The sequence below is a fragment of the Zootoca vivipara genome, chromosome 16 (assembly GCF_965207765.1).
Source record: "Zootoca vivipara chromosome 16, rZooViv2.hap1.1, whole genome shotgun sequence".
In the NCBI taxonomy this organism is placed as follows: domain Eukaryota; kingdom Metazoa; phylum Chordata; class Lepidosauria; order Squamata; family Lacertidae; genus Zootoca; species Zootoca vivipara.
The window spans coordinates 24,287,944-24,301,378 of NC_142599.1; the positions used below are offsets into that span (position 1 = coordinate 24,287,944).

At 44.3% G+C, this 13,435-nt stretch overlaps 1 protein-coding gene across 10 annotated transcripts in view; it reads right to left on the reverse strand.

Moving 5' to 3' along the window:
* LOC118075668 (SLAM family member 9) overlaps positions 1 to 7,309 on the reverse strand; it is a 53,731-nt gene extending 46,422 nt beyond the window's left edge. For 5 of the 10 annotated variants that reach the window (XM_088660069.1, XM_088660068.1, XM_088660065.1 and 2 more), the window contains exons 1-2: positions 7,181 to 7,309; positions 2,611 to 2,958 (exon numbers count right to left, since the gene is read on the reverse strand). In XM_088660069.1, coding sequence (XP_088516195.1) covers positions 2,611 to 2,958; positions 7,181 to 7,232 — 400 coding nt within the window. In that variant the 5' untranslated portion in view covers positions 7,233 to 7,309. The remainder of the gene's footprint in view (positions 1 to 2,610; positions 2,959 to 7,180) is intronic. The other 5 variants (XM_088660067.1, XM_088660066.1, XM_088660063.1 and 2 more) reach the window with 2 other exon arrangements.
* Positions 7,310 to 13,435: the final 6,126 nt, after the last annotated feature.

Sequence of the window (13,435 nt, forward strand, 5' to 3'; positions counted from 1 at the left end):
ACCCGACTCCAGGCTCGCAGGGGGCTTTTCTCATACTAGATCTCAGTCTTTTGCAGAGATAAATACACCACTTACTTTTTCCTTTACTCTGCCTCAGGAAAAAGTTCTTTTTACAGCATTTCTGGGTTTTCTAGCTTGCTGCGATCTTTAGTTACTCAATCGGGGGGAGATGGCTTCCCTTTTTAATCTCCGCCTCCCACTGCCAAATTCTTGTTCCAAATTGATTGATTTCAACTTACTTCGTCCAGATCATAACTTTTTCAGGAAGAATCCACCGCCTGCAGGTTGGAGGCTCGGAGCTTCGCTTCTTGGAGGTAACGATGGTATGCCTAAAATGGCTCCCGCGACTGCCACTCGGCTGGCTCTCAGGAGCTCTTGCGGGCTTCCTGGGCAGCTGAGGAGTCGCTTCTGGAGCTCTGCCAGGCAAAATTTGCCCCCTGGACGCTCAACCAGGGGTATTTACGGGGATCCGCGTGCCCCTGCGGATTTCCCCCCCCTCCGCGATGCCAGAAACTTCGCAGCGCGAGGTTTCTGCGCCTCCATTCCAGCGCGGCAGACCGGAAGTCAAAGACAAAGGACCAGGAGAGAAGGTTCCAGAGAGTGGACAGGAAGTCACACAGTGGGACTTAATATTGGCAACAATTTTGGATCTTACTAAGCAAGTGAGTATCTCCAAGCTTGATGTAAATTTCCTGAGAGAAGAGACTGTCGAGACATTTGTTTCTGACTTTAAAACACAGGAACCAACAGAAATAGAAGATCAGGAGAAGGGAGAAGAAAAAAGATTGGAAGACCAGGACCGTGCTGGAGTGACGCATGTAAAAAACCTAGAAGAGGAGAAAGATAATATTGAAGGACAATATGCTGAACCAATGGACTTATTTCCTGAAAAGAACACTGTTCTACTGGTGGGAGGGGTGGAACAGGGAGGAAAAGTAGGAGAAAACACTGTTTCACTGGTGAGAGAAGTGAAACAGGAGAGGGTAAAAGCAAAAAAGCACCCCAAAAAAGAGGTTGGGAAAATCAGCGCCCCGGTGAGAGAGGGGAGGATGCAAACAGTTGGGGGGTAAAAAGATGATGAAAAGGTGCAAAGATATAAAGTGATGGGATTACAGAAGAGGGGGGCAAGAGTTCGGCAAAAGTTGGTATGGGACAGACTAGGGGTGGGTTGAGGGGTTCTGGATTATCTGGTATTGTCTGAAATAATATGGTCTGATCTCGGAATGTATTAAGGATTGTATGAAGAACCTGGCTGATACATCTGGAGACTTCGATTTCAGGGAGGGGGGGGCGGGAACTTTGTTGTGTGGGTGGAAGTAAATGGGTAATAAATTTGGATGCGAATCTTATATATTTTTGGGTAAGGGAAAGAGATTAGGGATTAGATAATAATAATTTTGGAGAGAAGATGTTAAGAGAAAAGAGGTCAAAGTATAAGGAGAATGGATAATAGCAATGAAAAAGTTGAAATTTAGAAAAAAGAATGTGAAGTTAGAATGGGAAAATGCGAGAATTATTTTTAACAATAAGAACTCAAGAAGGGGAAATGAGGAAGCCTGAATTTGTTTTTGTTTTTTGTTTCTGTCTTTTTTCTTTTTTTTTGATTGTTGTATCTTTCTTTTCTGTGCCTTTTTCTTTTTTCCTGTATTTCTTGTTAAAATCTAATAAAAATTATATTAAAAAAAAAAGGACAATAATTGGCAGAAATGGCAAATAAGGCAGTTGCAAATAAATGGAAAGGTAAGAGAAGACAGCAGCAAAAACATGCAAAAAGGTTTTTTTATTTAGAATGGAGATAAGCAACTAAACATGTGAGATTATTTACTTCCCTACAGACCCCCTTGGATGTGAAGATCAGCAGAGGAGACTCTATCTGTACATCCATTTCCCTCAAACATTTGGCGGGGGTGGCCGAGGATGGGGCGTTCTTTGCAGTAGCCCCTGAGCTATGGGATTCCTTCCCTACAGAGGTCTGCCTGGCACCTTCATTATATTGTGTTTATATCATATGCTGAACACACCCCTCTTTACCTTGGCCTCTGACACCTCATATGTATTTAGGTCCAATCCCAATCTGCTACATTTAAATTGTTTTACTTGATTTTAAAACCTTGTAATCTGTCCTGGGGCAGGAAATAAATACAATATGCCTGACTGAGTGCGAATTCTGTGCCAAAAATATCCCACACTGGTTTTCATCCCTTGCTGTGGGAAGAGGTGAAAGTGGAGTGATGGAGCCATTCTAGCTCTTGTCATGTGCACCATCACCTCAAAAACCCATTAAGCTACAGCTGATAATGAGGCATTATCTTGAATTAATGTGAGATCTTACCCATGGGGATGGGCCCTGTTAGTTTCTTTTTGTGGGGGGTCTGGATAGAGCTCCATATTGTGTTGTATGAAGCACCATTTTAATTCTCCTTGTTGGCCTCATCAGTGCAGAAGGGCCCGGGTGTGGATGCAGGCGCAGAATTATTTCCACAGGGTCAGGGACTGAAGGAGAGATGATGCTCTATTATCATTTGTGACTCTACATGAAAGCCAGTTCAAGGCTTAAGATGCTTCGATCAGAGCCCTATCCTGGGTGCCTGAAATGTTTAGAATACTTACTATATACCCTCAGGGAAAAGGTCTCACTTATTGGTTCTTTTTCTTCAGCTATCGTGATTTGTGCTGTGTATGTGGCAGAATCCTCTTGACTCAGATTATTGATTTGTAACCTCTTGCAGTCCTCAGAGACACTCAGTCGGCCTTCATATGCTGGAATTTTGACACTGAGTTCACATTTCTCTTCTAGATTCTTTTGTGGAATCGCTACCACAAAAATTTTAACATCCTTCTGTCCTTTAATTCTAAGCCAGGAAATCTTTTTAAATTGTTCTGAAATGTTCAGCAGGAAAGTTGCAGATCCTCCCAGAATTCCTTTCATATTCACAGCATTTTCTTCACGAGAGGAACCTGTATGGTCAATAAAATGAAGGAAGAAACTGTCAAGAAACGTAGGAAGCTGCCTTATGTGAAGTCTGACCATTGGTCCATCTAGCCTAGTATTGTCCACACTGACAGGCAACAGCTCTCTTGGCTTTCAGCTAGGAAGGGCTGGAGCCTTTATTTTTTGTTCACATTCAACCAGGGCTCAAACCATGAAGATGTTGCAGTGTCACCTGTCCTCTAAGGGCAGGTGCACACCATCCATTTAAAGCACATCCAACACACATCTAAAGCACATGGCTCCCCCCCACAAAAGTATTCTTGAGGCTGCAGAATGCTAAAGGTGCTGGGAGTTATAGTTCTGTGAGAGGAAACTACAGTTCCCAGGATTCTTTGGGATAAGCCATGTGCCTTAAAGGGATGGTGTGGAGCTGCCCAAAGTCTTCCAAAAGCAATTCTAGTTTTCCAGGGCTGGGTTCTGAAGAGAATGACGAAATGTTGCCCCCGCCCTATTCCATAGACTGGTGATTGGTGCTCCCGGAGCAAAGCTGGAAGGTGTTTTGACCCCTCTTGGGTTGCCTTTGTGCCATCAGTAGTGGAGCCAGAGGAGAGCCAGCAGTTTCTCCTTCCCTCAAGTGCCCTCTCCAGTATGGGACCTCTCTGAAGCTGAACTTGGGCCAGACTAAAATTCCTGGCCCTACTTGAAGCAAAAGATGGCCGTTCACAGCAATGCAGCCAGAGCATTTGGGGGGGGGTGCTGGGAGGGCAGCTAAGCCTATAACCCAGCCAGACCCTGTATGAAGGAAGTCTTGCTCTCCTCCACTATTGACTGCAGATAGAAGAATTAACAAGGACCAGGGCCGGCACGTCCATTTAGGCGAACTAGGCAGCTACCTAGGGCGCCAAAATGGAGGGGGCGCTGCCAGCCTGCCCGCCGCCCGCTGCCCCCCAGTGCCGCTTCCACTGCGCCTGTCACCTGTTGAGCGGCTTCAGCCCGCTCTCCTGAGGCATGCGCTTGCCTCCAGAGAGTGGCCTGAAGCCGCTCAACAGACACAGCTGACAGGCGCAGTGGAGGCGGCCCCAGCCTCACGCTCCCCACGCGAAGCTCTGAAGGCACGCGGGGAGCACAAGCCTGGGGCCACCTTGCTGCGCCTCTCAGCTGTTTTTTATTTTATTTTATTCTACTTTTTATTTTTTCTACTTTTTTTCTATTTTTTATTTTAATTTTTTTAATTGTTAATTTTATTTTTTATTAATGGGAGGGGCGCCAGAAGGTGATCTTGCCTAGGGCGCAAAAAACCCTAGCACTGGCCCTGACAAGGACACATTTCCTCTGTCTCTTTCTCAAAAGAGGTAATCATTACAGGTCGGCCAAAGCATTTTCTGTGCCAAAACTGGGGCTAAACCCCAACTGAAATGGATCTCAAAAATCAATTTCCTCCAAGTGCCACAACCACCTGCTCAAGAACCTTGGCCAAGAAGGGGAGATTGGCAACAGGCTGATAATCACATAGATTTTTGGGATCCAGGAATGGTTTCTTGAGGAGTGTTATTACCACTGCCTCCTTCCATACCTTCCAACATTTCTCTGATGAAAATAGGGACGTCCCATTCCATAATGATAATTTTACTATACTTTACATATCTTATTGGGTTGCCCTGACACTATGGACAGCTTCCAAAATGTATAAAAACACAATAAAACATTAAACATTAAAAAAAACACCCTCCCTTCCCTATCCAGGATTGCCTTCAGACGGCTCGGGGGTTGGATAACTCCATAACCTCCAACATTTCTCCAGTGAAAATATGGACGTCCTAAGGAAAAGCGGGACATTTCAGGATCAAATCAGAAACTGGGACAGCTTCTCTAAATCAGGGACGTCCGTGGAAAATAGGGACACTTGGGGAGTCTGTCCTTCTCGCAGGCAGGGACTAATCCCTCTCTCAAGAAGGCATCACTTCCTTAGCCCAGCCAGCTGTCACCTCCCTGCTTGTTTTTATCAGATGCACACACAATTAATTAATGACTGCTCTATCTACACACACACACACACACACACACACACACACACACACACACACACACCAATTAATTAATCACCCCGCTTCCTCCCCAAGGAGGTGAGGCTGGCACAACAATACACAGGTCTGAAAAACATTTGAAAGCAATCAAATATCTTCACACAGTTGAAGCATTTCAAGGTGGCCAGGAATAGTGTGTCTCAGTCATGAGATGCCTGAGGGAACAGGAAGGTTTTCTGGTTGTGCCTGGATATTCCATAATAGTGAAGGACAGGCACATTTCAGTAGGGAGGGCATAGCATCAAAGGGCAGCTGCTACCAAGAAGATCCTGTCCGCTGGGAAGCATCGAACAGGCAGCGCTCAGTGGCACCACCACCAACAGGGCTTCCCCTGCCAATTGCACGCCCAATATGGTTGCTCACAGTTCCATATGGCCCTGTGATGGTGGAATGTGTGTGTGGCAAGACCTGCAACTTCCTCCCCAGAATGGTAAAGTAGGAAGGGATCCCAGCCTCCAAACTCCTGCACATATTCATTAAACTTAAGTCCTTCTGACTTTTAATGTAGAAAGCCCCGGGGTTTTGGATAATTCTGGCTTAAATGAGGGCCATGTCTCTTTTCTTTTTTTAAGTATAATTTTTATTAAGTTTTCTATTTTAAAGTATTCATTAAACAACCTTAAAATGTCAATGACTTCCCTTCTTCTCTTTCCACGGTTCAATTCGCATATCGTAAATCCCTGCATAGTTTACATAAACTAAACCATTCCGTATTCCATTAATACACCCACCAAAACTTTATTATTATTATTATTATTATTATTAATTATTATTATTATTTATTTATACCCCACCCATCTGGCTGGGTTTCCCCAGCCACTCTGGGCGGTTCCCAACAGAATTAAAAGCACAATAGAACATCAAACATTAAAAGCTTCCCTAAACAGGGCTGCCTTCAGATGTCTTCTAAAAGTCAGATAGTCGTTTATTTCCTTGACATCCGATGGGAGGCCGTTCCACAGGGAAGGCGCCACTACCGAGAAGGTCCTCCGTTTACACTGTTGAATTTATCTTAATGCTGCCAACTAATGAGGACCACGTCTTCCACATGATAGGTGACAAATGATGATAGCCTGAAAACATTTTTGCTGTTGGGAATCACCTTAAAGTTATTTGCATACCAGGAATGCCTCCTTCATGGTCCCACGCCTGACACCCCCCACCCACCTTTGTGCCCATCATCAAACAGTTGTTATAAGAATTTTGAGGTCATATCTATATATATATAATAATGGTTCATAAAACATGTAACGAATGTACAGAAACATGTCTGAAGCAGCACAGGAAAACAGGCCTGACTGACACCATTTTGACTCTCTCTGACCAGGTGTTCCTCTGCAAGGAAGAAGTGGGGTGGGGGGAACCTTCTCATTGTCTCAGGAATTAAAGTGATAATCCCTGGCATCCTGATACCTGAGTGCCAGACAAAAGGTTGTGATTAACTTGGCTGGGAAACAGGGAAATGTAAATATCTCTCAATTTTGTTGATTAGGTTTTGGGGGCAGGGGGCAGGGTCCAGACTGCTCAGATTACTGCCACCAGACCTCCCCTTTCTGTATGTACCTATGATGAATCTAGGGAGGGGGGGTCTTGGGCTACACCCCTTCTGTGACATATGGATGATGCTTCTGGGGGGTGGGCTGAAACCAATTTCAAATTTCTTTTTAAGGGCAAGACATCTTTGTTTGGGGTTCCTTCCTTGTTCTCCTGTGTGAGAGGAAGGACCCTGTTGCAACAGCAAAAATAAAAGTGCCTTGCTTCGTACGTCCTGGTTTGGTCTCTGTTATTTGGTGGGCAGGAGACGCTTAAATTCGTCTGCTTGCCTGGATCCTTGAGCTCTCCCTGGGTCAAGATCCATTTCTCTGGGTTCATAGGAACCAGCTTAAATTTTACAACACAGTGGAGGATCACCCTTCGTGCATGGAACGAAGGGGGCTGTACCCCAGAAACCTGCCACAGTAAACCGGGGGGGGGGGGGGCTTTTAGGTGCCACCACCAAAAACTTTGTAGTTTTGGAGCCAGGATTTGTGATAGAGCAAATGTTTTAAAATGAATTGAAGAAGTACCTCCAAATAACCAAGACCCTATCTATCAAGCATGTTCTTCCTTTACAGATCTTTTTTTGGGGGGCGGGGGGGGGGGCGGGTTTGCATCCAAAACTTACCAGCTGGTAGCCCAAGTAGCCCCAGAATGAAAAATGCCCTGCGTAGCATCATTTTGGCTTTGCTCTGATGTTTCTTTACTGTGCGTTTCCTGTCATCAAGGCTCCGGGTAAGTCATAATGAAACCAAAAGTGCATACTTGTTCTCTAAATACATCACCACCTCGACCAACCACAAAAGAAGCTGCCTTATATGGAACCAGAACATTGCTCTGATAGGCTTCATCAGGGGAAACGAAACTCTGGACTATGGGTCCAGGCCAGGCCCCACCTCAGGTCTCCCCTTTCGGCCCATGAGGCCCTTTAGTGACATCCGCTTGCCTATCTCCTGATGTCCGGTGAGGTCAGGTGTGTGACAAGTAAAAGGCACAGCATCAAATACAACACAGGAAGAAAGAATTAGGACCTTTGGCTTGAATTGGGCACCTTTTGAAATTGGCAGCCTGGGCGGTGACAGAAGGCACCAAATTCAAAAAGTGCTGAATTAAAGCCAAGGTTGCAAAGGCAAAGTTAGGAGCACACTTTGAGGGTCCTCCTTTCTTTTGCTTTGCAGCAGCAGCAGTAGTAGTAGTAGCAGCAGCAGCAGCAGCAGCAGCAGCAGCAGCAGCAGCAGCAGCAGCAGCAGCAGCAGCAGCAGGGCTTTAAATCACCTGATGTCAGATGATTGACAGGTAGGTGGCCAACCCACCTATCAAAATGGCCTGCAGAGGGTTGGCCATAAGTTCCTGACCACTGAAACTACATGGAGTCCTGGTAGACCACAAACTTGACATGAGTCAACAGTGTGATGCAGCAGCTAAAAAAGCCAATGCAATTCTGGGCTGCATCAATAGGAGTATAGCGTCTAGATCAAGGGAAGTAACAGTACCACTGTATTCTGCTCTGGTCAGAAATCACCTGGAGTACTGTGTCCAGTTCTGGGCACCACAGTTCAAGAAGGATACTGACAAGCTGGAACGTGTCCAGAAGAGGGCAACCAAAATGGTCAAAGGCCTGGAAACGATGCCTTATGAGGAACGGCTTAGGGAGCTTGGTATGTTTAGCCTGGAGAAGAGAAGGTTAAGGGGTGATATGATAGCCATGTTCAAATATATAAAAGGATGTCATATAGAGGAGGGTGAAAGGTTGTTTTCTGCTGCTCCAGAGAAGCGGACACGGAGCAATGGATTCAAACTACAAGAAAGAAGATTCCACCTAAACATTAGGAAGAACTTCCTGACAGTAAGAGCTGATCGACAGTGGAATTTGCTGCCAAGGAGTGTGGTGGAGTCTCCTTCTTTGGAGGTCTTTAAGCGGAGGCTTGACGGCCATATGTCAAGAATGCTTTGATGGTGTTTCCTGCTTGGCAGGGGGTTGGACTGGATGGCCCTTGTGGTCTCTTCCAACTCTATGATTCTATGGGCTGGTGAGGGCTCGCCAGGGTTTCAGGCAAAGGGTTCTCCCAGCCCCACCCGGAGATGCTGGGGTTTGAACCTGGGACCCTCTGGATGCAGAACGCATGTTTTATCTGTGGGTCAAAGGGTCATGTTGGAGATGGCAGGATCATTATATTAGAGCAGCAGTTGCCAAACTGTGCTCCACAGAGCACTTGGTGCTCTACAAAGCATCTTCAAGTGATCCCAAAGAGATAGGAAAGAAAAATAAATTAATATGAGCCGTTGGCATAAGGGTGAGAATCAGTGGTGGACCTGCATTAAGGGGGACCATGAAGCTGAAACTGCCATGTGAGGGCCTTCACAACTAGGAATATAATATAAGCTTTATTTTACTGGAGAGCTTTAATGTTCTTATGTGTTTCTTTTTTTAAAAAATAAATTTTATTAGGTTTTACAATTTTATATTCAACATAGTCATCATCAACACAAGAAAAAAAAGATGTAAATCCAAATCTCACTCCACCCTCCCTTGACTTCCCTCAACTGCCTCTTCTGGTTCTTTAAACATTTGCTTCTTCTGCTTATTTTGATTTACCTTAATTTTAAAGTCTTTTGCCTAAGTATTCTTATATTCTTATCATGTTTATACCATGTCTTTCAAGTTACATCTTACGTTTTGTTATTTTCCCAATTATTGCTCCTTAACTTTTACACTTCTTTTCTTAATTGTAGGTGTTTACTCAAACCCTGCTAGTGAGTCCACTTCTGTAGTGAAGTTAGGAATTAGAAAATGTTAAACCTTGGTTCATGCTTCAGTGTGGCCTTATGGGAGAAGGAAACCCTATGGCTTTCTGGGAAAGTATGCCGGGTTTCCCTTAAGACGAACTCTTCTCTCCCATCAGCTCTGTCTCTAAGAGTGTGATTTAATTGTCTTTGGCTGGGAAGGAAGGCCAAGATGTTATCTGCTTAACACTGCTTAACACTAAAAAGGGGAGACCTGTTGCAGCTGAGAGGGAAATGTGGATTGGAGCTGTTATGTATTAAGTTAACTGCAGTACGCCTTCTGGCCACCGTGGCTGCAGTTATTACCCTGCCCACTGTGGCTGCAGTTCTCACTCAGGTCCACAATGGGTGTTATGTATTAAGTTAATTGCAGTACTCCTTCTGGCCACAGTGGCTGCAGTTCTCACTCAGGTCCACAACATGCAAATGAAGGATTGAGAGTGCTGTTCACGGATTGGGTAGCTAGGGGAAGTTTGTTACTGTTGCAAGTTACTGAGTACTACTGTATATAAGCCAGTTGGCTAAGCCAGTGCTCCCCAACCTTTTTATCGCCGTGGACCAGTCAACGTTTGGTAATTTTACTGCGGCCCGCTGAGGGGGGGGGGACATTGATTATATTTTATTTAGATTGTTTTGATTTAATAATTTTAATTTAATTGTATTTAATGTTCCTTGGGCAGCCCGGTACCAATTGATCCACGGACCGGTACCGGTCCATGGCCCGGGGGTTGATGACCACTGGGCTAAGCTACTGTTCAGTCTGGGACTCAGAGCTGGAATATAGAGCTGGTTGTTTTGAGAGCTGTGCCTTCATCCTGTCTCTCCTCTCTCAAGTCTCTGAGTCTAAACAAAGTGCAGCTGTGGCTGATGACCAGGGCCGGATCATCGTAGACCCCCGGTGGCGCAGGGCACCATGGCGCCGGCCCGCCAGGAGGGCGCCGCGAGCTGCGCCCGCCCGCCGGTCCGCTGCGCAGCTGCGCGCGGCGCCCACCTGCCCACCACGCTGGGAAACGGGGCGGGAGGGCGCCGGAGAGATCCGGCGCACCATGGCGACAGGGGTGCTTAAGACGGCGCTGCTGATGACCATGAGTTATTGCTTCCCCATACTGCTATTGGTAACTTTATAATTGAAACTAAAAGGTGATTGGTTTCTGATCGGAATTCCACGTGGGGATTTTAGGATAAGAGTTCCTGCCTTTGAAATGTAAATTGCATTCTGCCCTGGCAGGCATCTTGCCTTTTTGAGAAACAACTTCTTGATCTCATGCTGTGCTTTTGAAATGCTGTTTGCTTGTAAGTATGCTTAGCTAGTTATACTATGCAACGTTTTGAGTTTCTGTTTGTAACCCTTTTATAAGACATGCACACCTTTTTAAGCTGTCTTGTTTTATACTAAATCCTGGAAAGGACTTTTGCTTTCTGTTTTCTTTGCTGGGGGAAGCTAAACCGGTGCCTAAACCGCTTAGTCATCTACCTTACCTGATGAATTTCTGGTAAAGTGATTCAGTGATTCAGGGCCGTGTGACCTGGTAAAAGCTTTACAATATTTCTGTAAGTACATCATAAACAGTTCCGTCTTTTTTAAAGCCTCTATTGTCCTTGTCTTTAAGTTTTTCTGTAAGCTTCGCCATTTTGGCATATTGCATAAGTTTTGCTTGCCATTCTTCTTTCATTGGTATCTTGTCATCTTTCCATTTTTTGGTCTAGTGACATCCTAGCCACCGTTGTAGCACACATAAATAACTTCTTCCGCTCTTTTGGCAAGTCCTGTCCTGTAATACCTAACAGAAAGGCTTTGGGTTTTTTTAAACAAATGTTGTATTAAACATCTTTTTCATTTCATTAGAAATCATTTCCCAATACAGTAGTTTTTAATTGCTATACAATTCCACCACATATGATAAAATGTACCTTCTTTCTCTTTGCACTTCCAGCACTTACCGGTATTAGAACTTGTTTTATACATTTTGGTAATTTTAACAGGTGTCAAATACCATCTATACATCATTTTCATATAATTCTCTTTCAAAACTATACAATCAGTAAATTTTAAATTCACTTTCCATAGTTTTTCCCAATCTTCCATTTGTATATTGTGTCCTGAATCTTGTGCCCATTTGATCATTACACATTTAACCTCTTCATATTTAGTTTCCCACTCTAGCAATAAATTATACATCTTCTTCAATGTTTTGGTATTATCATCTATAATTTCTCTTTGTAATCTGGATAAAATAAATCCTTTCTTTTTGTCTTCCTTAAATTCCTAATTTAGTTGATAGTACTGCAGCAGGTCATTTACAGTATATGTTCTCAAATATTTTCAAATTCTTTCAACTTTAATTTCCCTTCTGTTACTATTCAGAGATCTCTATATGTAAGCCAGTTTTCTTTCCTATTTATTTTTATTGTTGTTGCTTCTGTTGGTGACAACCACCACAGGGGTCTGTTGTTCTAACAAATCTTTATATTTTCCCCAAACGTTTAGTGATCTCCTAATTATGTGATTATAAAATCCTTAATGTACTTTGCCTTTATCATACCACAAGTACGCATGCCATGCAAATCTGTTGTCTTTCAAGGTCTGGCCTATCCATATTATCTAATCATGCCTTTTCTTCACAGGAAACATATGATAAAATAAACATACAGAGTTGAGGGGGGAAACTTAATCCCATCGTTCATTTGCAAATTTATATAACATAATCAACTCTTCACCTTTCAAATGCTAAGCTCCAAGAGGGTCAATGAATAGATTGTTTGAAGTGGAATACTGTAGATCTGCACAAGTTGCTAAGTGTGAAGCAGTAAAAATGAAAGTGCAAACTTGTGAGCAGAATACCCCACAAGTCTTGGGATCTTTGTGCGAAAATTGTGCAAGTCAGTTGCATGTCTGTGCAACTCAAGACTTGAGGCAAAACCTCTTCCCAATCCCACGGGGTTCCAACAACTGCACTAACACTTAACTGTACAGAATTGGCACCTGAATGAAGAAGCAAATCCAAAGGGATAGGGGTGGAAATAGGAACTGGGATCTGTAATCCTGCTGGGATGGGTTTTGGAAATGCATGTTTAAGGCAGGTGTGCTCTTCAGATAAGAGCCACAATAGGCTGCAGCATCCCTGCCCTGAGTTTTCTGCTGCACACTACATGCAAGGGTAAAAGGTAAAGGATCCAGTCCGGACAACTCTGAGGTTGTGGCGCTCATCTCGCTTTATTGGCCGAGGGAGCCGGCGTACAGCTTCCGGGTCATGTGGCCAGCATGACAAAGCCGCTTCTGGCGAACCAGAGCAGCGCACGGAAACGCTGTTTACCTTCCCACCGGAGTGGTACCTATTTATCTACTTGCACTTTGATGTTCTTTCGAACTGCTAGGTTGGCAGGAGCTGGGACAGAACAACGGGAGCTCACCCCGGCGCGGAGATTCGAACCGCCGACTTTCTTATCGGCAAGCCCTAGGCTCTGTGGTTTAACCCACAGCGCCTCCCACATGCAAGGATACTTGGTTCCATTTTACAGCCATTACCACTGTGGCTTGGCTGGAGTTCACTCTAGGAGTCTACATCTAAACAGAAGTATGGTCCAGGAGCGGAGTGATGGGCTAGAACCTGAGAGACCAGAATAATAATAATAATAATAATAATAATAATAATAATAATAATAATAAATCTATTTATACCCTGCTCATCTGGCTGCGTTTTCCCAGACACTCTGGGCGGCTCCCAACAGAATATTAAAACACAATACAGCATTAAACATTAAAAACTTCCCTAAATAGGGTTGCCTTCAGATGTCTTTTAAAAGTAAGATAGTTTCTTATTGCCTTGATATCTGATGGGAGGGCGTTCCACAGGGCAGGTGCCACTACCAAGAAGGCCCTTTTCCTGGTTCCCTGTAACCTCGCAGTGAGGGAACCGCCAGAAGGCCCTTGGAGCTGGACCTTGGTGCTGAACGATGGGGATCCCCATTGAGCCAAGAAAAATTACTGAGTGACCTTGGACAGGCCACTCACTCTCATTCTAAGCCACCTCACAAGGATAAAATGCTCATAATAGTTTATACAATTTGTGACAGATACTTTAAAATTTACTCCTGGAAT